The sequence below is a fragment of the Drosophila novamexicana genome, unplaced genomic scaffold (assembly GCF_003285875.2).
Source record: "Drosophila novamexicana strain 15010-1031.04,08,12 unplaced genomic scaffold, DnovRS2.1 tig00002241-arrow-arrow-pilon, whole genome shotgun sequence".
NCBI classification, from domain to species: domain Eukaryota; kingdom Metazoa; phylum Arthropoda; class Insecta; order Diptera; family Drosophilidae; genus Drosophila; species Drosophila novamexicana.
Window position 1 is genome coordinate 104,222 of NW_020824963.1, and position 24,247 is coordinate 128,468.

General features: G+C 42.5%; 2 protein-coding genes, 1 long non-coding RNA gene and 1 pseudogene across 4 annotated transcripts; 3 read left to right on the forward strand and 1 right to left on the reverse strand.

The window, feature by feature from the left end:
• Positions 1-36: 36 nt before the first annotated feature.
• On the reverse strand, positions 37-2,331 carry LOC115769060 (venom carboxylesterase-6). The gene is made up of 4 exons (XM_030713774.1): positions 1,154-2,331; positions 739-1,086; positions 369-670; positions 37-302 (listed from the first exon to the last, which is right to left on the reverse strand). The coding sequence occupies exons 1-4, from the start codon at positions 2,072-2,074 to the stop codon at positions 71-73; spliced, it is 1,803 nt and encodes a 600-aa protein (XP_030569634.1). The 5' UTR covers positions 2,075-2,331; the 3' UTR covers positions 37-70.
• Positions 192-12,234, forward strand: LOC115769061. 2 transcript variants are annotated; one of them, XR_004018690.1, is made up of 3 exons: positions 192-267; positions 11,220-11,408; positions 11,483-12,234. It is a non-coding gene; the product is annotated as an uncharacterized LOC115769061 (long non-coding RNA). The 2 variants fall into 2 exon arrangements; XR_004018691.1 differs by lacking the exon at positions 192-267 and adding an exon at positions 10,788-11,142.
• Positions 12,235-15,916: 3,682 nt separating this feature from the next.
• LOC115769045 lies at positions 15,917-16,837 on the forward strand. The gene is made up of 3 exons (XM_030713754.1): positions 15,917-16,112; positions 16,192-16,476; positions 16,534-16,837. Exons 1-2 carry the CDS (start codon positions 16,044-16,046, stop codon positions 16,453-16,455), a joined length of 333 nt encoding a protein of 110 aa, XP_030569614.1. The 5' UTR covers positions 15,917-16,043; the 3' UTR covers positions 16,456-16,476; positions 16,534-16,837.
• Positions 16,838-23,807: 6,970 nt separating this feature from the next.
• LOC115769063 lies at positions 23,808-24,243 on the forward strand (annotated as a pseudogene).
• Positions 24,244-24,247: the final 4 nt, after the last annotated feature.

The window sequence follows — 24,247 nt, forward strand, 5'->3', positions numbered from 1 at the left end:
AACAAAATAAAAGTTATGTAAATACAATGCAAAACTAAAAAATTAAGAAAACAATAAACAACAACAACAATTAAAGCTCGTTGTGCTGTTGTGGACGCCGACTGACCGGCAAATGTGCTTTAAGCTCGCGCCAGAAGTCAACACGATGCTGCAGCAGCGCTTTCTCCATGCGCAGCAGCGCCGGCAGCGTCCCATCATCCATCGCATCCAGCTTGGAGCCAAGGCGTGCGTACTCCACCGGATATTTGGATGTGGGCCGCCAAGTGGGTAAGTTGCTTGTGCCAATGACAGGATTCGGGTCACTAACAGAAATATACATACATACATATTATTTTAAGTCTGAAGCAATTTACAACAGCAATTCTTACCCGGTACGCGCAAAGTTAACCCAAAGCCGCAGCATTAGATCGCGTAGCTCCAGATCCTGGCGCGTTGGCACGGCGCTAACGAACAGTTGCTGGCCAATGGGAAACAGATATTGCAGCTCCTCTGCATGGCAAGCGCCATAGAACTCATTGTGCGCACCCTTGAATATCTCTGAGAAACTGGCAGCGCCCTTATGATCAAATAGATAGACATAGGTGGGCGCCGGCAACGCCTGCTGCTGCTCGTCCAGGCGCAGCTGTAGATACTCATCGACGCCAGCCACAAACCAGCCATCGGAGATTAGCTGCAAGCATAACGTATACATAAATATTGATCATTTACTCATACAAGGCATTTGCAGGATTCGCATACATCGGTCAAATTCTGATGATTGGACTTGTTGTAGTTGTGACCCGACTTAAAGTAGAAGCTCTCGATGTGCCGAGTTATCTGCTGCTGTGTCTCAGCGTCATGATGATCATAATTGAGCACAATGGGCAGCAGCTGTTCAAAGTACGATTTGAATTCGTCCATTAGATGTGGCAAATTTAGCAGCGCCGCCGTCTTCAGGAGCCCCTCCTCAGCTGTCACGCCTATCATTAGGGGCAGCGCCTGGCCGTGGGGGGCCTGCGCCTCACGCGGTCGCAGCGTTAGAAAAGCGCCTTCATGCTCCGGTTCAATGACGGGCGGAAAGGGTATCATGGGATCGAAATCCCACACCTGCAAAGAGCATGAAAGAATTGTTTTATACGCCGATTCGCACACACAATCGTACACACACACTTACAAACATATCGTATAGTTTGGCCACAATGTCCTCAGCTGGCTTATCGCGCAAACACTTCAACTTGGCCGACCAATCGTTGCCCGCATCGCTGCAATTTAAGAGCTCGCTCAGCTTGAGCGCACGCTGTGCGGCCACGCCGTCGTGTGCCGGCTGCGCCCAGGGATTAAAATAGGTGCCCGACTGTGCAATGGCGCGATGCAGCAGACCGCGCGATTTCTCGGCAAGCATATGATAGGTGACACTAGCGCCGCCGGCGCTCTCACCAAACACAGTTACGCTGTGCGGATCACCGCCAAAGGCGGCTATATTGGCGTGCACCCAGCGTAGCACCTGTAGCTGATCCTTGAGCCCGTTGTTGCCAGGACAATCGAGTGTTTCGGTGCTAAGAAAGCCGAGCGCACCAAGCCGGAAATTGGCGGAGACCAGCACAATGTCATGCTCGAGCAGAAAGTCGGGACCATAGAAGCTGCTGATGCCCGAGCCGCATTGCCAGCCACCACCATGGAACCAGACCATCACGGGCAATGGCTCAGCTGCCACCGGGTCCGGTGTATAGACGTTCAGATACAGGCAATCCTCGGAGCCCTCGATGGTCATGTCACGCCGAAACGGATCACGCTGCATGCACACGGGCGCATCCTTAACAGCCAATCGCTCGCCCTGCCATGCCGGCTGCTCCACTGGCGGACGAAAGCGCAAATCGCCCAGCGGCGGCAGTGCATACGGTATGCCCATAAACGCACGCATATGTCGACCACTGTGCGTGGTCCTATGGCGTCCAACCAGCCAGCCGCCATGCGGCAGCTGCACATGCATGCCCTGCGATGCACGCGCCTCCGCACCGCCCATCAAGGTTGTGCCCAGCAGCAGCAGCACCAGCAGCAGCTGCATCAGCACCAGCAGAAGAAAATTGATTGCCATTTAGTCCGGTCTCGAAGTCGAAACTGATTTGGCCAACGTGCTGCGCTGCCGGTTTTAGATTACAACATCATCAGCCCAACCATAAACATGCGTCGCCATTTGCGATCCACCACAGCACACTGGTTCCGGCTGCCAAAAATATTTAAAAAAAAATTCAAAACTGACCCACCATTATTCAAATCCAATTAATTTGAATAACTTGCAAGCGTACAAAACAACAAAAAGTCCCGAAAGCAAAACATGAATTATTGACAGTTGACTAATTAAATGACTATTCTAGAAAAGTACTTAAAGTTTTAGTTAAGACTAAACAGGTTAGCACTAGAGCGAACGCCAGAGCGAGAGAGAGAGTAATGGAAAGGGTGTGTGTGAAAGAGAAAAGTAATTAATTGGTAAAGCAAGCGCTTTCAGTTGCCGAATGCTTTTTTGAATGCGCTTTAAGCCCCAATGTTATTTACATGCTGATTTGATTTTCCTATTTTCTTGAGTTTATTTGGGAGAACATATTAATATATATTGATATTTAATCCTGCTGCAAGCTTTAACGTGCTTGCGAAGCTCGTTCGAAGCAAGCTTTCTTTTGTAAAGCTCAATGCAACTGAGCTTTCAGCTGAAAGTTACACAAATTGATTAAATATTTTCTACAATTTCTCAAATATATATTCAATATATATTTTTGAATGTTTGATTTATATTAACTTATGCATTGTTTGGTTATTTATTTGTGTTTGATTTTCATTTAACTACCAATTATTTTCTCGTAACGACCGACTTTTCTGCACGCCTCGCACCACTGTGCGCTGCATTAAACTCGTTTACATACTTACGTTAAAACAAAAAACGCTGGTCATTAATTTAAAATTCGTATCTGTTTTCTTTAAGTTTGCTGTTCTTGTTGTTGTTCGCTACTCAGACACCAGATTACCATATGGATTTCTTCTTAGCTATGCTGAGACTTGGCGCGGCGCACAGTGGGCCAAACACCTCACTTAATTGGGTTTGTCGAGAAAGTCGCCAGTTTGTTTTTTTTTTTTCTGATTTAGAACTTATTAAAGCCGCAATTAAAGCGTATGATTTGCTTTGAGTTCAAACTCATTGCCATTGTTGTTGTCGTTGGCTGCCTGGCTCCACTGTGCGATGGCTCTGAATGGTTCTAAAAGTGTGCCGCATGACTGGCAAAAAAACCAAAAAAAAACAAGTAAGAGGTTCTAGTCGGGAGCTCCCGACTAGGGGATACCCTGAACCCTCTTCTTCCAACATCAAATGCATATATATATTCTATTTTAGAAGCTATATGTCAAGTTTGGTGACTCTAGCTCCTATTATTTACCAAAATTGCCCAAAAAAAGGGATATCAATATCGATTTTTATCGATTGCTTGGAAACGGAGCAAGTTATCGTATTTGGGAAACAAACTCGATCTGCGCGGGAACTAGGAGCACCTACATCTAAAATTTCAAGTCTCTAGCTCTTATAGGTTCTGAGATCCTTGCGTTCACATACATACATACGGACGGACGGACGGACGGACGGACGGACAGACAGACAGACGGACATGGCTAGATCGACTCGGCTATTGATGCTGATCAAGAATATACATATGTACTTTATGGGGTCGGAGATGCTTCCTTTTGCCAGTTACATACATTTGGCTTTCGCACAAATACAATATACCCTTATACCCATTTTTAATGGGTTCAGGGTATAAAAAAAAAAAAAAAAAACAGAAAGAAGCTGAAACTAAATGTTGTTGGACATTTGCTCGCCGTGTTCTCCTTTCCATACTCATTAATTGGCACCACCTGAGCCACGAGATACTTCAGATGCTGTTTCAAATGCTGTTCACTAATCGAGCTCAAAACTCGAGCTCAATACCTGATCAGCCCCGGCACGGCCTTGGCGCCACACGGGGATTTGGCAGTGCTAAGACGCTAATTGATATGTCTATCATGCATTTTATTCATTAACGCCAAAAATGTGTCCACATCAAATGTTGCATGCACCAAATACTTTGGTAAGGCCCAAAAAAGAAAAAAAAAACAACTACAAATTAAAAACAAGAAAATCAAAGCAGGTTGAGCAATAGAAATATAAAAAGAGACTGTGGACTAAGTAAAAAGAAGTTTAAAAAAATATATAGAAGCATCAAGTAAGGCGTTGTGATGGCGTATGCCCGACGGGCGTATACCCTGTTTAGCGCAGTCGAAAGACACGTTTATAGAACACAATAATTCCAATATTTATATCAAATCGTAAAATACAAAATGAAAAACCTCAACAACAATGCAGCCTTAAATTTCTTTAATCAGTGTGCCACATAAAATTGTAATAAAATCTTTTCGCTTCATTATTAATGATCAATATGAGTAGCTCAGCGCCTCGTATTGACTTAGGCTTTATGCCTCAGACTTATTTTAGAAGTTTATTTAACTGACTTGAGGTCCAGACTTTGGTGTATTATTTTTATTCAAAGTATATGTATATTATCCAAATTGAATATGTCTGAGAATATCTTATGTACGTCTGAAATGTACTTTGATCTATGCATAATTAACTTTTACAAAATAATACTTTGTTAACTCGTAGAAATGAAGTTCCCTTTAAAACATGGTCCGAGGCTTAGTAGGTATATAATATATATATGTTAAGCTATATCTTTTACAGCTATAGAAGATATATGCTAAGATATATTTAGTTAAGTTTAGTTAGTTTTGGTTAATAAGCAAGCTTTGATGCCAGCAACAACTCGCCTTAGTTAACTGCAGCTCGAACATAACTGCAACATGAAATCAAACAAACCGACTTCTTTAGCATGCAAAGTACAGGGTATTTCATATTGAAGCGCACTTAGAAAATGCCTTTGCTTGCCGAAAAATGCCGTCGAGCTAATAAGCGCAGCGTCCGCGGCCTTTGATGTTGACTTTGCTGAGCGAGAGGAAGAGAGGGGGAGAGGGGAGAGAGAGAGAGAGAGAGAGAGAGACAAAGAGGCTTTGCTTTTGGCTGTTTTTCCTGTCAAAACTTAACTACACAGAAAAGTTGACCTTTTTTATGTGCAGGTTTAACTAATATGCGACAAATACTTCGACATGCCAGCAACGCCCACCGCCCACCGCCTACCGCCCACCGCCCACTTTGTCAGCCAGCTTTGGGGGGTGGCTCCCGAGCGGCGACTTTTGACAAATGTTCATGTCTAGGCCGCAGATTTATTTAGTTATTTAGTTACAACCATTTTTAATCCACTTGAGTGGCCATTTGTCAAAAAAAGAAGAAGAACAACAAAAAAGACATTGGGCAATTGGTCAGCCGGGGAATGACGCGCAATTTTAGCAACTAAAAGTCACATGTGTAGCATATATATACATAGATATATAGGGAGAGAGAGAGAGCGCGAGAGAGAGAGAAACTTTGAATAGTTTTAATAGATGAATTGAATAATACGTAAACTCTGCTCAATCTGAAAATTACAAAAAAAAAAAACAGAGATTAATATTGAAAAAGTAGAACAATCAAAAGAAAGCCGGCCAAGTTTGATATGCCAAAGACTCGTATTCTGTATTCTGATCGGATCTTCTCTTTCTCTTATACAGCTATCTATTCTTTGTAGGGTATTCTGCGCGGTGTCTTCTCTTTCTCTTATAGAGCTATCTATTCTCAACTATTTGTGTTTGGGAATAGTGTGGCTCGAAAATGCTGAGTTTTCTTAAAATATATTATAGTTAAAAATAGACTTATAAGATCCAAAAAGTCGACCGATTGTCCCTATATGATATAATGATCCGATGTTGATACGATTTTGCATAGATGTCGAGAGCATATGGAAAATGCTGCCAGAGTGACCGTATATACTTCTGTGATCCTTAACATACTGTGATCTGCTGCCAGAGTGACCGTTTGTACTTCCCTTTATTAAAGACTTTAAAATCAATTTCAAGCCAAATTCAAGCCAAAAACCGACCGAACTTTAATGGAAATTTAAAATGAAAACATTGGCTAAAGCTGTATAGAGGCAGGTTTAATTGAAGAGAATGTATTTTTCATATTTTATTTCCATTTTTTTTTTTTTTTTGGCCAACAATTTGAAGAGGTCGTGCAATGATACCTTAAAGTATTTGTGCTGTGCTGTTGTTTATTTACACATATATTTTGCTCAGATTATGCAGGCATTTGCACTTTAAATAAGGGCATCCTACTCAGACAACTGCTGCGCGAACCGAAACCCGAACCCAAATCCAGACCCAAAACAAACCTCCCAACCAATTGACACAACCCTTTGGTCCCCCCTCGCAAATGCCTGGGCAAATGAAAATGGAAAAATGAAAATGATTTATTGAAGGTGAAATATTTATTGTTTTTTACACAAAATTCTTCTTGTTGAGCAATCTTTTTTTTTTCTTTCTTGTTTTTATTTATTGTTTTGACTTTTTTGTGTTCTGTTTTTTTTTTTTTTTGCTTTGTTTTGGAAAATCAACAAAAGGCCACGCGGCATCTTTTGAATTTTTGTTCTTACGCCTTTGAGCCGCCGCCCCCCCGCCAAGGTCCAGCTGCCCCTCCCTGCCCCGTCCACCCGGTGAAAAAAAGTGAAATAATTATTAGCAAAACAACAACAGCCGCCAGCTGCTTAGAAATATGCATGCCACGCCCCCGACCGCCGCCCCCCCCAACTCTGCTGCCAGCCAAGTATTTATTTATTCTGCGTTTTGGGTCAATTCCTCTGGTTTCATTTAATTAAAAAGAAAAGCGCGCGCTCGCGCTCGCAACGCATAATAAAAAATATTCACATGCATGTCTGTCCCTCCGACCCCCCGCCCCCAACCCACTGCCCGCCTGGCTGGCTGGCTGACTGCGTGGGCTTGCCTTGTTGGCATCCTTGTATTTACTTAGGATCAGGTGGTGAGCCGTCCGTTTACACAAAAAAGCAGAGGACAAAAAAAAACACACACACACAGAAGCAGCGCAAACAATGCAAAGAAGCCGCCCACCACCCACCGCCCACCGCCCACCGTCGCAGCCGAAGCCAAATTTCAATTTCGCGGTTACTGCATATTTTCCCAGCCTTTATGCCTAAATAATACCCTGTAACGCCATGCCAGCAGGCATGCTGTGCGCGTGCATTGCTTATGTTCATACACTTTTTATTTCTTTTCTGTTTTCTTTTATTTCTTTTCTCTCTCGCCTCTTTCTCTTTCATTCATTCACTATTCATGTTCTTCTCGTTTCGCTTTAAGATTCGATTGTCGCGTTTTAATGCCATTTTGCTTCTCGCTTTGCTTCTTGCTTTTCTCTAGCTTTGCTTCTCAACCTTTTTTCATATTTTGCTCCCAACTAAACTTTGTTGTGTAGTCTTTCTTTATTTTCATTTAGGTCTCACTTATCGCTTAGTTTCTTGCTTTGCTTCTCGCTCCTCTTCTGCTTCTTCTACTCACTTATCTTCTTGCTTTGCTTTTTGATCTGTTGCTCATTCTTTTTGCTGCGCTGATTCTCGTTTTACTTTTCGATTTGCTGCTCGCTCTGCTTCTCGCTTTTATTCTATTTTGCTTCTTCCTTTATGTTAAGCTTTGCTTTTCAATATTACGTGCGCTTCTCGCTCTGCTTATAATCTGCTTCTTGCTTTTCTTCTCATTTACCTTTTTTGCGTTACGTCTCAATTTGATTCTTCTCTGCCTCTCAGCTTACTTCTTGATTTGCTTCTCGTTTCTCCATAAACTTCTCGCTTGTTTTCTTCTCTTTTCGTTGTTCGTTTCGCGCAGATTACAGGGCATTTTTGAGTCGTGCTAGCTAATTTTGTGGCTTTATGACTTGTTTGGCTTTGACGTTTTAAGGGCTGTTGAAGGGGGCGGAGGGTGGTGGACGATGGAGGGCGACCCAATGGCAATGGCAATGGAATTTAAGCGAAATTTTTGAAACGTCTAAAATGGAACTTTAAAAAGCCAAAACGCAGCGGCTTAAGCGATAATTGGCCACTAGAAAATGTCGCTGCGGATGCCACTGGAGATGAGGACACGGATGCGGCTAAGGACGCGGCTGAGGCTGTCGATGTCAACGTCGATATGATCCGATCCGATGTTGCAACATGCGGACATGTCCAATACCGAATGTAAATTGCCAATGTCCGGGCCGGGCTTAGAGTCAAGGCTGAAAAAGTTTAAGGTGGTGGAAATGTTCCAATGACAAGCACATGGGGGGAGGGGCGGGGGTCTACAAATTGATATGCAGCAGCTGTTGCGTGTTTGTACGACGAGTGTGGTGGGGGAGGGGCAGGCGGTTGGGGGAGCGGGGCAGCTGCGTGCATTTTAAGCGCCAGCCCATTTCAGTAATAATAATAAAAATATGTATATAGATGGATTTACCCAGTTATACTTTTCCAACTAGGGGTGCTTAGAGGGGGAGTGGGTGAGGGTGGGGGGGGGGGGGGGGTTGGACAGTGCTGGGGATTAGCTCGGCTGATTGGACACGATGTGATTAACTTGTCGTCAGCGGCGTTGGCGTCTGATGTGATGCGGGCACGTCGCGACATGCCACACAGTGACACGTTCACTAACGCCTGCCACGCCCCCTCTCTCTCACACACACACACACACACACACACACACACACACACAGACACACAGACACACAGACACACAGAAAAAGCGGCAACGTTCTGTTTGGCCCAAAATTAACCCATTACGCACTCCATTAACGCCTGCTGGCAATGCATATGGGCCACAGCTAATTAGATGTGGCAGCTGATGCTACACACACTCGCACACTCGCACACACGCACACACGCACACATAGTCGCGCCCTCACATTCAGCTACATAGTTGGGAGCTGCTGTCAAACTTAGTTATTCAGCACGATTTAATATAAATTCGAATGCAGCGTACACACACACCTGCACACACACCCTCGCACACACACACACTTGCCTTTAGACACATGCATTGTCTGGCATTTTGGCAATTCAGAGCACTCTAGAACAAATACATATGCTTAAATTTTTGATATATTTAAGAGAGATAGGATTATTTTGGAAGATTGTGCGGAGTCCACGTAGATGAGAAGACTTTCTGCAGACGTTAGAGGATCATAAGTACTCCACCTGTGATCACCTGTGATATCAGGGATGTACCCAAGAGGTCCTTTTTTGGCTTATTTGATTCTATGGAATATTTGTCTAACTTGCCGGCGATGTAGCTTGGCAATAAAATATCCAGTCATAGATAGACTTCTAGAGTAGCATAATTTGTGTTTCTTAAGCGATCTTGAGGAAATTATCAACAGTAGATCTTATTGTATAGAGCATTTGCATTAAAAGTGCGGCCACCCTTTCTGACCCTTACGAGTCAAAAATCGTATATCTCTTCAAAATCGGACATTATTTGTTGCCTAAAAATTATCATAAAAGTTGGGCAGACTAAAACTTTGATTTAATCCCTTGATTTTGTACTTCATTGACTGCAGATCGTTATTAGGGATCCCTACGAATCAAAAAAGGTATAACATTCCTAAATTATTTGCCTGGGATAATATTTGTGTTTTCTGTGAAAATATTATAAATGGAAATATACTCATGCTTTGCTTTCGGACTGTAAATGCAACTAAAATTACTAAAAAAACCACAAAAAAGTAGCTGCTGTAATTGTGCGTCTGATAATTCTCGTTTATTTTGTTGTATCCAAATCTTAAGAAAGCAGCTATTTAATAAGCGAAATGAAATATACATAATACCCTTTCAGCTTCCAATAAAAACATGGGGTCAAACTAACAGAGTGTTAAATTGTGAGTGACTTGAGAGGACGACAAAAACCGGCGCACAGAAATTAAGCAAGCGATCGAAATTCGAGTGAGACGATGCGCCACATTGCTTTGCATACACACCCACACAAACACGTGTCTGCGCAGAGTTGAGCGAAAGCCAGAGTTAGGCAGCCGCAGTCGCAGTCGCCCGTTCGTGTGTGTGTTCGCTGTCGCGCTCACGATTCTATTTGGTGCCGATCGCTGATTGGCCCAATCAATAGTGATGCTCTCGTCTGGTCGTTCGAGTGCTCTTCTTTCTGAGAGCGCCCTTTTTATGGATCTGCGCAACTTTACTCTGAGTCAGTGTGGCCCCATTAGTCAATAGGGCGTGTTGCTGTTCAGCGAGCGCTAGTCTATCAAGTGTTTTTTTTTTTGTGAATGTGATGCATAAGTAGATAAGGCACTTGCACGCAAATGCACACACATACATACATACGTCCATATGCATATATGTGTGTTTGGGTGAGTGTTTATTGCAATTGATATGTATGTACTTATATACTTGTTCGGACTTGCACGGGTCGCAAGTATTAATGGCCATAAAAAAGATCGAATTCTAAAGTTTGACAAAAATGGAATCCAAATTTGCATAAGTCAATCGATTTAATAGACTTTCAAGAATGTTAAAGTGTTAAAAGTTTACCAAAAATTATTTTTCACCTTGCATAAAATTCGTGAGAGCGCGATGAATAAAAAGAGAGGAAGATGACGGAAATATGCATATACACATGTACACATATGTATGTATGTATGTATGTATGTATGTATTTGCATGCTTGGCGATTCACTCTGCATACATATGTATGTATGTTTGGGTGTGTGTCTTCGCAATTGACATACACACATACATACATATGTGTTAATTGTGTTTGTGTATATTTATGCCTATGCGTTTTCTACCTCTCGATTTGCTGTGCGCCGACTATTGTCCACATGATTTTGAGTAAAGAAATGGCCATAACAAAGATCGTATTCTAAGGTTTCACAAAAATGGAATCAAAATTTGAAAAAGTCCATCGATTTTATAGACTTTCAGGAATGTTAAAGTGTTTATTCAATTATAATTTTCTTCTCACGTCGCAACAAATTCGTGGCAGCGCGATAAAGAAGAAGATAATGTCCAAGCAATCATATACACATACAGACATACCATACATACATATGTATGCATGTACATATTTGGCGAAACTCTCTGCATGCATATTTGTATGTATGCATGTTTGGGTGTGTGTTTCGCAATTCTGTTCTGCTCTAAAATCAGAATTTGAAGACTTTGACGAACTCCAAAGGTATATCCTTCCTAATTTAACCGAAATTAAAAGCTTGCAAAATACTAATTCATTTTTTTGTTTGTTTATTTTTGCAGCAAATCTGGCATGGATAAGAAAACATTCAATAACGTTGGTAGCTGAATGACCTTGGCTTAAACAAAATCGTATTTCAATTTTGACCAAATTGTCAATGTTTATAGAATGTTGTTGCCAAAACTGCGTCGATTTTTAAATCAACATTTTGTTGAATTCTGTCGATTTTAAGGACTCGCGTATCTATAAAGGTAAGTCGCACGTTATTAAACTGATGTATTTTAGTTTACAGAAACTAATACATTTTTTATTTTGTATTTTTCAGCCTTATGGACAACATAAAATCAACAGCAAATGATCGCTATGCATGGGGTACCTAATTGACCTATATATCCTTGGTTATTCCATATCATAGATAGAGTCCTAGCGAACCTAAAGGACAATGTTCTTGCAAATTGCGTAGGAACAGGTTCCAAAATGTTTATGCTTTTCTTTTACAGCCGCCCCTATCAACAGTTCCGCCCCCTGGATGGTTTCTAGTTGACTAGCATATCCTTGGTTGTGCCATACCATCGATATAGTCCTTGGGAACCTAAAGGATCAGATCCCTGCAAAATGTGCATTGAAATGGTCCAAAAATATGTATGCTTTTTCTTTCAGGAGCCCTTTTACATTAGCTGTTGCTTAACAGCCGGCTTACAGCACTCATTTTACAGAAACTGCTAATTAAAATAACTCATTTTAATTGAGTTACATTTTTGCCCCTTGATGCTCTGCTATGAAAATTTTATTAAAAGCACTCATCGACTTTCTGGGCATTTCTGTTCGCCTGGTATTTGAGCGAAATTTTAGGGCAAATTTGGGGCGCAGCCTCCGACCAGGGCGCCCCTTTTGGGTATGCAATGAAATGTTTCGGCAACTAAAAATATTTCTTGTCGACCTTCTGGGCATTTCTGTTCGCCTGGTATTTTGGCAGATTTTAAGAAAAATCTCGACAGTCAGCGGCTGCCAACAGACGCCCCTTTTGGGTATGCAATGCAAATGTTTTGAAACGACATATCTCGCCGCATTAAAAACGAAAATCAGAGCGTTGGAGATATGTCGTATCAAAACGACATATCTCCAACGCATTAAAAACGAAAATCAGACGTTTTTTACCCGAGAGTTGTTTTCTAACAAAATAATCTCGCGCAGATCAACGGCGAAGCTATGTCGACTCTTTCGAATTACTCACCTCAACTGTCCAACAAATTCCTCACAAAAAAAAACATCAGAATTGATTTATTTTTCAATATATTTATTTTGTTTCATAGCATCGTATTTTCATTGCATAATTATTATTTATATAGTTATTCCAAAAAATATATGTTTTACAGCATTTGAATATTTAGTTTTTATTTCATGTATCTACACTTAGCGGGTATTATCCGGCGTTGCCCAAGTAAGCTTTGTCTGGTCTTTTCCAGCTATTTTCCTTCTGTCCTCCCTTTTGTCAAGTTGTGACTGTATTTACCTGAAATAAATAATATTTAATATATTAAAAAAAGTTGTCGCTCAAAAAGTAGATAAAACTCAAAAAAATCATCAAAAAAGGTTGACTTTATAAGCGAATCGTTTTTTGGTCAACAATTTTTGTTAGCACATCGATTTTTAATTTACTTGAATGTCAATTGATAGTAGGGATCCGTACGAATTCAAAAAGGTGTAAGTTTTAAAAATCTTACGCTTTTTAACCGAGATATTCATAAAAATTGATCAAAAAAGTTGTGATTTTCGAGCCGACCCCGATTTTGAAAAAAAACCTGATGTAACCCCTTGCTTTTTGGTCGATTTGGGTCAAAATTTGGATTTTCATTTTCTTAATGCCAATCGATAGTACTGATCCTTACGAGTCCAAAATGGTATAAAATTTTAAAATCTGACATTATTTGGACGAGATATTCCAAAAAAAACATAAAAAAAGGGTTGACGTTAAAAAGGAATGGTTTTTTGGCCACAACTTTTTTTAACCCACTGAATTTTAATTTGTTTGAATGCCAATTGATAGTAGGGATCCGTACGAATTAAAAAAGGTATGCAATTTTCAATTCAGACGATATTTACTCGAGATATTCAAAAAAAATTATCGAAAAAGTTTTGATTTTCGAACCAACCCCGATATCTGTCTGGTGCCCCCTGGTATATGAGAACTTCCGACTTGGGAAAAGACTTAGGGGTGCCCAAAGTCGGGGACATAATAAATATACAGGCCGCAAATTATATAGCGCGACTGAGAAGTCATCCTAATCGACTGGCTAGGCGTCTTCTGAATAGGCGCAGAATTGGAGGACTCCGAACGCGGAGGAGACTGCGAAGGTCTCACCCAATAGATCTCCCAGATCGATTTATATAGTTGACACTGTAAATTTGTGTATTAGACTTACCAGTAGAATAAGTAGATTGTAAATATATAAAAATCTGCTTTGTCATGCGTGAAGGTCCTTAGAGCACATTGTAGTCCTTAATTTGTCAGTCTGAAAAGATAAAAACACATTTAAATTAAACAAGGCAAAAAATACATGAAGGCATTTTATATAAAGAAAAAAGGACATAACTCGGTCATGTCCTTGCAGATTCTTAAAGGACATGGTGCATTAGGATCGTACAGACCCCCTGCATCGATCTGCATCATAAAAATATGGGGTCATCTAAGAATCATATTACTCGAAATTGGACTTGTAAAATTTTTGTCCCGGAGCGCACGCAAATGGCCCGAAAACACAAATCCTTAAATATCTGCGAAACTACAAGGACGATCTTAATGAAATTTGGCCAGGTGGTAGTCCTGGTCAGCACAATTATTTTGACATATGACTCGCCAGGATACGCAAGGATATGCTCGAGTTATGGCTTATTTTCTTCGAACAAAATTGTCCTTAAAACTTTTTTGTCTGAAGGACTTTCGTCCTTTGAGTTGTTAATTCTTAAATGGGAGGGCAAGAACTATCTGCTGGCCAAAGGACATCCCGATAGTCCTTCAAATGGCCAAGTTAGACCGGAATTTTTCGATTTTAGCCAATTTTGCGACCCCTAGGAAAAATTTTGATGAAATTTTTTGTCGAATCTTGGAAATCCTTGAATGCCAATCGATAGTTCTACTCACCACGAGTTCAAAAAGGCACATCCTTCCGATATCCTTCAGGATTTGGCCGAGTTATGGCCAGTTGAAAAATGTCCTTTTTAGAAAATTAGCCATATATCGGAAACGGCAAGGACGATTTTGTTGTCCTTTGGACAGTTTATGGTCCTGGTTCATACAATTTGTTTGACACAGGACTTGTCAGGATCTGCAAGGATACGGATGAGTTATAGCTTTGTTAATTTACGTAGGAATTGTACTCATATCTAGGCTGTCTAAAGGACTTTCGTCCTTTTCATTGTATATTCTGAATCGGAAGGATGAGCACTAACGGTTGGCTAAGGGAAATAATGATCGGCAAGGATACGGCCGATCTACAGCCTTTTATCTCTACCGACAAAAACCTTTTTTCCTCAGCTCCTTGAAGGATTTTCGTCCTTTTTATAACATATTCTAAGTTGGCAGGACAAGCACTACATATGGTTCAAAGCACATCAGGATGGTCCTTAAGGTGGTCCTTTTAACGTCCTTTAAAATGACAATTGCCATAGCTCGGAAGCCATAAGGACGATTTTGATGTACTTTGGGCAGATTCTAGTCCCTGTCAAACGGTTTGTTCGGCAAAGGACTCGTCTCTCGTATTTACCCGAGATATTCAAAAAAAATCGTCAATTTCGAATTTTCGTTCATGCCAAAATCTGACTTTATTTCGCCGAGATATTCCAAAAAAACCATCAAAACCGGTCTACAACTTTTTTAACCCATCGATTTGCAATTTGTTTGAATGCCAATTACATTGTTATTATCCTTTCGCTCTTTCTTCCACAATCGCCAAAACAAACACATTGTTCTCTTGCGTGACTTGCTAAAAATTGGACCTAACCCAGAATTGAGTCTGAAACAACTTCTAAATAGTTCTAAAAGGACATAGCTCTCTCTGATCGTACTAATATAAAATCTATCTGTGAAAAAGTTATCTCTCGTATTACCTACAACACATAAACACACACACACACACACACACACGTACACCAACATGCGTGCGTGCATGGAGCACATGAAAACAGACTTGAAAAAATATTTGTATATTTTTTGTGGCCCAAGATCTTGGGCAAACAATGAGTGAAAAGTTCGCTTCCATTGTGAGTATATATATGTGTATATATATGTATATATATTCTTTATATTTGATTTGCATTTGGCTTTTCAAGTCAAGTGCATTTGGCTGGGGCTGGTTGCTCACGCGCGAGTGCATTCGAATGCCTGGCATTTGCATTAACAACAATAACAACAATAAGCAGCAGAAACAACAGCAACAACAACGGCTTTTGGGCCATATGGCTGGCAGGCTGAGCAGCGGCCACGCCCTGTTGATTGCCCAACAATGCGCTAAGCATCAAGTGCCCACAATTGCCCCAAGGAGCAGCCACAAAGAAGACAGAGCCACGGCCTGCCGGCAAAGGGCAATTGAGTGCGTGCTGTGGGTGGGATGGGATGGGTGGCTTGTTGCCCCTTCCCCCCATCTGTGCAGAAACCCCCCTGCGCCCATCCGGCAAGCAGCTGTGGAGCACACACATTCAGGCATCTAAGTGGGCGCCAGCCCCACCCCCCTGGTTGAGCAGAGAAATATCAGTTTTAAGTACGTTCGGCTTTGAAATTATTTATCTTGACATTTTCCTTTTTTGTAACTTGTATTTTAGATTCGATTTCTTCTTCAGATTTGGCCCTTTCGCGTTAACCAAATTTGTCGTTATAGCTTGTGTCCAAAATGAATGTGCCACACAAGGCTCCGAGCGGTGAGCTGAAGAAGAGCAAGGGCAGCCTGGACCTGAATGGGGTAAGCCGCCAAGTCGCCACCAGAGAGCCAGAGCCTAGTCGAGTCCCATTTAAACCCTATACCAATTCCCCATTAATAGCGCCTTATGGCCGAGCAGCTGACCAAAACGGAAACTCGCCTAATCGTTAGCCATGGTTCGGCTCTGGCAATAGTTGATAAGAAAAAATCCCATCTAATTATTGAGCCGAAGCTGGCGGAAAAGCCATCCTTGAGGCTGTGCAGCAAGCCGCCCAGCGACATGGCACACTTCAGCATGGAGCACAATTTCGATGCCAAGGATTTCTTGGAAATGTCCGAGTCAAGCCTGGAACTCATTGAGGAACCACACGGCAGGCGTCAATAGCAAGACCCAAAGTAGAATAAGGTATATGTAAATAATACAACATCATTTAAGTCCACACTTTAATTCGCTACCGCAAAGACCTAGCCGTATAGCCGTACCCAATTGCCCGGATCGACCACCCAATGCCAACCAGTCCCATCATAATGTTTTCCGACGAGTTCCGAAAAGTAATCCAAGTCAATTCGAAACCTTGCTAGTCCCCATAAATGTTTGTTTGAACAGCGCAAGTGACGCGAGCGAAGTGCAGCTCTAGAACTCAAGGATTCCTGAGCGTAAACCCAATTCGAGACGTGCTCCTCCAAGCTGACCCAGCTGAAAGCCAGCATTCATAAAACAGAGTCCAATATAATGTCAATTTTGATTCTTGACCCAAGTAAAATATACATTTTATAAGTTCAAAATGTGTTCGGTTATTTTCAGACAAGGCACAAAGAGCACAACTTTAGTATTCCAAGAAAGTATTTCTAGTTTTATATTTTAATTCCGAAAAACCAAGATCTTAAGATCCAAATAAAATGCCAATTTTATTAGTCCAAAAATGTGTTCAATTATTTGCAAATAAGATTTTCTTAAGCTTGAGATACGATTTTTGGGATATTTTGTTTCTATGTTCTTCAATATAATTTGATTTTAAACAAGTTCCAAGATCCGATCCTTGTAAAGCACAAAATTTCATTGGCCCCAAAGAAATCAGAAAAAGGCCAGTTAAGATTTCGTAGAGCTTTTGTCTATTTAGTACGATTTTTGGATTATATTCTCTTTAATATAATTGGATTCTACTGAGGAAATAACTCTGAACACTTAAAAGCCTTTCTGCAATTCGAGTTGCCAAACAAAACATGCACTCAATAAATGCAAAAGTTGTTCGAGGCAACAAATCCAAGTGGTTAGACAAGTGTCTTAAATGTCCTTGTACCCCCATTCCCCCACCCCCAACCGCCCAACCGCCTGCCCAGCCTTGTGTGAGGAGTGTTTAGAATTATGAACTGGCATTCAAAATATCTGCTTCATGCTGTCCAAATGTCGCGCGCGTTAAGCACGCCGAATGTCTTAAGTGCACAATGCTGCCAACCAGCCCGCGTCCAACGGGAGGATTCACACCCAAGCACACACACACGCACGCACGCACACACACACACACGCAGCAACAATGTGGTAACGGGGCGTGCGAATATTTCAACGTGTCTGTGTGTGATTTTAATGCCCTTACCCAGGGCATAACCATTTCATTACACGTTAAGACCTACAAGCTAATGAGCTACACTCAAAGAAAAAGTGTTAGATCTCCAAGCCTATAAGGTAGACGCAAAAAAGTTTCACCTTATGCTTAGAAAATTGTCAAAAAGTATAAGCATTTCTTAATTTTTGAACAGAGTTTTTGATGCTAGAAAATAGTTTTGTCTATTTTGAAAAGAAAAAACCTAAGAGATATTGAATTCTTGTGCTAAAATGTGGCAATCCTAGATTTACAAGTGCATAGCAAGGTGGCAACACTGCTCGACAGTACAATCAGCTATGTAACAGTTGGGCAACCATTATTTTAAGGGGCGCTTCAAGTGGCAACCCTAGATCTAAAAGCTAGTTACTATTTACTTAACAACACTGGCAACTCTGCTCGACAGTACAATCAACTATGTAACAGTTGACTTAACTGCAAGCTATATTTTAACAGGTCTTTAGGCAGCAGGTTAGACAATATGTTTAAGCGGCTGTTAACTTTAACGGCAGCTTTGAAAAAACAAACCTCAGGGCATTTAAGCTTCGGCCTAGTTGCCGTTATTTGCATTTTTTTTGTTTTTTTTTTCTTCTTCTTCTGGGTTTTTGCCATTTACACTTGAACGAAGGGTGCGAATTTTGTCACTTCGTTAACGTCAAGGCCATGAATACATCAGCTGAAGATGCCGCGGATGCGGTATGTGTATGTGTGTGTGTGTGTGGGCGTGGGCGTGGGCGTGGCTAAGTGACTGTGGGCAGGTGTGGACTGGGGTCTGTCGGCGAAAAGGGCATACAAATGAACAGTTGAATGCCTGCTCGCCGAATTGTTCTGGTTCTTGTTGCCCAAAAATATTTCACACCCATTTGGGTGTAGTTTAGTGCGCGTGTGTGTGCGTGTGTGTGTGTGTGTGTGTGTGTGGCAAGTGGCAGTTGCTGCTGCTGCTCGTTTGGCTGTCACTTTGGCTCGTCGCGTTTGCTGCTCGTTGAAATTCATTACGCAAAGCGTTGGCCAGGAGCGCAGGCAGAGCAGGCGGGCCTGGGCGGGGCTGGGTGGAGCACATGTAACACGGCATACACGGCAGACACGGCAGAGACAATGGCAGCCGTGACAAACGTAGCGGAAGACGTCACAGACAGCGCGACAGGAATCGGCTGGAGAGAGGCGACCAGGAAGGGCGGTGGGGGGGGGGGGGGGGGGGGGGTGAGGCTGGGGCAGAGGCAGGAGAAGCTACTCGAATGACAGTGGCATGTCTAAATGTCGACGACAGGCCATTTTCTATAACTTATCTGATTTTAATTGCTTCAAACATGTGCGTGCACAATGCACACACACACACACACATACAGTCATTGTCTGCCTGTCTCCTGTATGCCGGCGCATCCTTTTCGTTTGTTTTTTTTTTGTTTTTGGCGCTGTCAACATTATTTCACGTTGAGCGTTTCGTCGCCTCCGCTCGCGTTGCCACTGCGCAGACAAGTTGATGACCCCCGCCCAGCCGCCGCTTGCCGCAACTACCGTTATTTTCACAATGCACGTCCACCACGTACCAAGTCCCATGTGTGACTCGCTCTCTCTCTCTCTCTCTCTCACATTCGCTAGCTGTGGCTCTCTGCAAAACCTCCAACCTCTTTGTGCGTATGTTTATCTCGCCGTCTTTTTATGAGCTTTGTCGGGCTTTGATGTTAATTACCCTGTAACAACGACGACGTCCTTAGCGCTAGTCCTTGGCCCCCTTCACACAGCCCGCCCTCCCCACACACACACAGACAACTACATCCGCGCCTGACGCTTGGTAAACAAAATAGCAGCAGTCGCAGCAGCAGCCGCAAGCAGATCTACTGCTGCTGCTGCTGCTGTTGTGTGTGTGTGTGTGTGTGTGCGTCTATCTCGCTGGCCGAGATTATCTCCAAGGACCTATAAATCCAGTCATTAAAGTCAAAGTCACAAGACGTTGCCGGCTTATCAGCGTCGGGAGCAGCGCTGCCACTGTGCGCCTCTCGGGCATCGCCCCCTTCCTCCCCATCTATCACTCGCTGCGCTTTATAATAAAATTAAGCTAAAAATACACACACACACACGCATACGCACTCAAATATATATGTACTTGGAGCAGGCAGCGCTGCTTGTCTAGTTTTTGTTTTTGTTTTTGTTTGCGTTGCTTTTGGCTTCGTTTTTATTGCACGCATGTAGTTGGCACTCTGCGGTGTTGTCTGTTGTCTGCTTAAGCAGAGTTGCCAGATGTTTTTGCATACACATATGAATGCAAATGTGCCTGTCGTCGCCCTCCGCTGTCGTTGCCACCCGCCGTGCAGACAAATGTTGTGTGGAGTTGCCGCCGTTTAAAGCTGAAATTAAGCTATTAAGCTTTTGCTTGTTCTAAAAATAGGCTTCGCAGCAAAATGCAATAAGTATTGAAAAATGAATACTCTAACTTAAAGTTGTATCTAAAAAGCTTTAAATTGAACATTTCTACAATTTCTACTAGACTTAATGCCTAATTTCTTTTGGCTTTAACTTTAACAGTTGCGCCTCTTCAATTTCTGGTCAAATAAATCAAACTCGGATAAGGTTGCCAGCTTGAAATATAAATATACATGCATATATTTGTATGTATTTCTTCTGATATTTGGCTACTTATTCTTCTTCTTCTTCTAATTCGATTGCTGATCTCTCCCTCTCTCTCTCTCTCTCTCACTTCGCTTATGTCAGCTACAAGCGCTGTCTGAAATCACAATCAGCCAAATTTGTTGAAGGCCAAACGAGGCCAATTGGCAGCTAGATATGCGTTGTGTTGCGGGAGGGGCAGACAGGGAGAGTGGCCACACACACACACACACACGCACACACACGAAGGCAGCACTTAACCCACCGATGACCCGCCAATAACAACGGACTCTATTAAAAATGCTTACAAATGCGCTTAACAGTCGAATGTGCTGCAAATAAATCTCCATATGTGAGTTGACAGGCCCCTCGCCCCAGCTCAGCCCCCATGCCGTTGAGCGTTCTACACCCTGCGGGCCTGCTAAACTTGTGCCCACCCCACCCACAGCTTGGCTGTTCGCTGACAGTGCTGCCAGTGTTGCCAGTGTTGCCATATCGTTGTTAGCTACAAAATGGCTATGAAAAACGGTTAGCTTTTTAAAATAAGTAGAATCAATTGAACAGCTTAAATGTGCTTTGAGGCAAAGTTGGTAAAGTTTGTTGCTTGGAATGGCTGCAAGCTGGGCTTGAATATATTTACTTATTTTCGTTATATTCTTTTTTATATTTGCTTACTATAAGTCGAACTTTTTGCCAAGTCAGTAGTCTAAAATAAAAAAATTGTTGGCCTTAAACTAATATACTTTTCAAAAGCTTCAAAAAATAAAGGGAGAAGTAAAGAAACTCCATGAAAGCTAGACTTCTGCTCGTTAGAACTCTTTATTTAAAGTTGCACAAACGAGGTCTTCTAGGCAGATGCCATGCCTGTGGCTGTTTTAAAGCTAAAAGCTTAAAGTTGTTTAGCGTTTAATCTGGCTAAAATGTCTGAGGGGAAAAAGGCCAAATTGGCTGCACTGAACTGTTGTTGTGATACTTTTGAGATTTTTCTTTCTGTTTTGTTTTTTTTTTTTTTTTTTTTTTTTTTTTTTGGGTAAGTAGTGCCGTAAGATTTTAGCTGTAGCTGTCGCTTAAAAGCCATAAATAACTCATGCCTTGTTGCCTGTTTCGGCTGCTGTCGATAGTTATCGGCGCACGGATAGCACACAGCCCCCCCGCACCACCCCCGCAGCCAACCGCCCCTGCGCCCCCTCCAGCCGCATGGTCAGCAGCTGCCACAAGTCACAGAGCGGCAAGTTGTGTGATTTTTATATTTGTGCCAAAAAAAAAGCAAAATAAAAGTAAAAAATTCCGCATGACTTTAATGGTAAGCAGGGAGAGAACGAGAGATGGAGAGAGTGAGAGAGAGGAGAGAGGGAGAGAGAGGGGTGGGGGCGGAACTGAGCAAAGGAGCGAGTTGTGATTGTGATTTCCACTAATTTGGCCCATGTTGCCTGTCAAATTGGATGCCATGTGTGGGTGTCATTAATGTCAGCCAAGGCTCAGCCCTCGACGCCCCAATTGTTAGAGACAAAAGCGACACAGAAAGACACTAAGGATGCGCTACACACACACACACACATATATATATGGAAGGATGTTAGACAGTCGCAGACACAGAGACGACTCATTAATGCCACTCATCAAAACTATAACTAATGTTGAAAGGGGGCTGAGAGGGCGACAGCAGGCAATGCATGGCAAGAGACATGAATATATCCTGACACAACTATAAATTGCCAGCCCGGCTGTAGGGTAGCTGGGTGGGCGGCTGTTTGCGGGGGCGTGGTGATGGTGTCAGTTAGAAGCTGATGGCATTTGTCGCCGCTGTCGCCAGTCGATGTCCTTTTGTCGCAGGCATTTAGCTATTTTCGCGTAAATTGCTGCTAATTTTGTTTATCGCAGGACAATTATCCAAGCGAACGAGCTGACAAATGAGCCGCACAACATGTGCGTGTGTGCGTGTGTGTGTGTGTGAGTGTGTGTGTGCGTGCGTGCCATTATGTGTTGTGCCTGCAGCTTTAAAGCGCTTCAATTTCGGCTGGCTTCATGACTAATTTTAATAGCTAAACAAACACAACACACACACACACACACACACACACACAGCCCATGCCGCACACGTTCGCATCTTTATCCAATTATGAATATTTGTCATTACGCCGAGTCCATGGCAATGGACCAACTGAGCGTCCCAGCGCCCATCTATATATATATATACATATATATAAATCTGCTGCCGCCCCGCCTCCCTTAGTGAAAAATCGCCCCCGCGCCCCCTTGCTAGTGCTGGCTGCAACAAAAAACGAACGAGCAAAAATCTCATTATGATTTCATTTCGTTCAAATGAAGCGCTCGGCTGTGCTGGGGGCACAGCTACCGCTGGGGGGTGGGGGCTGGGGCTGTGGGTGTGGCTGCGACGCGTCGCATGTGTTGCTCGGCATAGCCGCTGGCCGCTTTGTTGTCCCTGCAATTGGCGCTGTGGGGCAGTCGCTGCAGCCGAAATCAGCGAAGAAAAAAAAATCCAGATAAAAAAGTGGAGCAAGACGAATATTCAATACGCTTATGGCCACCGGAACTGCTTATATATGTATATAATCATGAAGCTTGAGTTCGGCTAAAATATTTTGAAAATAACAAAACCAAAGTTTTCCAAAACGAAAACTTTTTTTCAAGCATTTCCTTATATAGGGTGCTATATGATCCGTCGCAAATGGGGCTTACGTAAATGATATTCTGTTTAAAATATTTGGAAAAACGCAAAAGTTAGACTCGTAAATGCTTAATTTGGCTAAGACAAGAACTAAGTTTTCCTATGGCAGCTATATAATACAGTCGTATGATCCGACTAATTCTGGCTACAATGGAAAGAGGAACCCACGCTGAGTTTCCTGATGAGTTCTCTCCACAACTGAGAGTCTAGTTGGAAACAGAGAGACGGATCTGACTATATGAACACGACTTTGCCTGTGGTTCGAGAATATATATATGTGCCTTATGAGTTAGCAGATGTTTGGACGTGTTGTGTCAATGTCATCGAACCCGCGTTAAGGGTATATAAAGCAAGACTTGACTTTGCCTTCTGAGCGCTGTGTCCTGTATCCTGTGTCCTGTGTCCTGCGACTGGAGCACTGCGCGTCCCGTCGCTGCCATGGACAACGGATAAGGCGATAAATTTATTTTAAAATAAAATTTACTTTCCCACTGCTGCGGCGGCGGCGTCTATCGCTTGCTGCTGCTGATACCCTAGCAGCAAGGCTTCAGCTTGGGGTATGCGCAGCTGACTGGAAGCATAAGCACGTGAGGATGAAAGCAGTAAGCGATGTTTGTTGGGTTGCAAGCAAAATAATCGATAACATTGCACGCAGCGAAAAATCGATTATGTTTAAGAAAAATCCCTTAAGAAAACCCAAAAAAAAAAAACAAAAAGCAGAAAGTTCAAGCTCTCGAAAGCGATTAAAAAGCAAATAAGAAAACAATACGAATTCTACGGCCCAGTTAAAAGAAAAAAAGATGCCATGTTCAGTTTACCTTGAAATAGCTTTCAAATCACAAACATATAGCTGAGAAAATCGAAAAGAGCCAAAACTCTGAAAACATTTCAGAACATTTTAGCTAGCACAAAACAAAAAAAAAAGGTACTTTCACATAATAATATCTTTTATATATAAAAAAAAAAAACAATTGTAAATTTAGATAAACGTAAATTGAAAACGTTTATACTCATAGTCACACAAGACGCGCAGCTGGAGTCAAGCAGCCAAGCAGCCAAGATGAGCGCCATCGAGGAGCAGGAACACGGACTGGCTGGCGTCTCACAGGCGAAGGATGCCTTGGATATGGCCGCCAGCCGTACCGAGGAGCTGGAGAGAATCGAGGAGGAGAAGCTTATGCCCAAATATCCGAGCGGCCTGCCCAGCGGCCATTCCGTCTTTCTGCAGAAGCGCCTGCACAAGGGGCACAAGTTCTTCGATTCCGGCGACTATCAGATGGCCA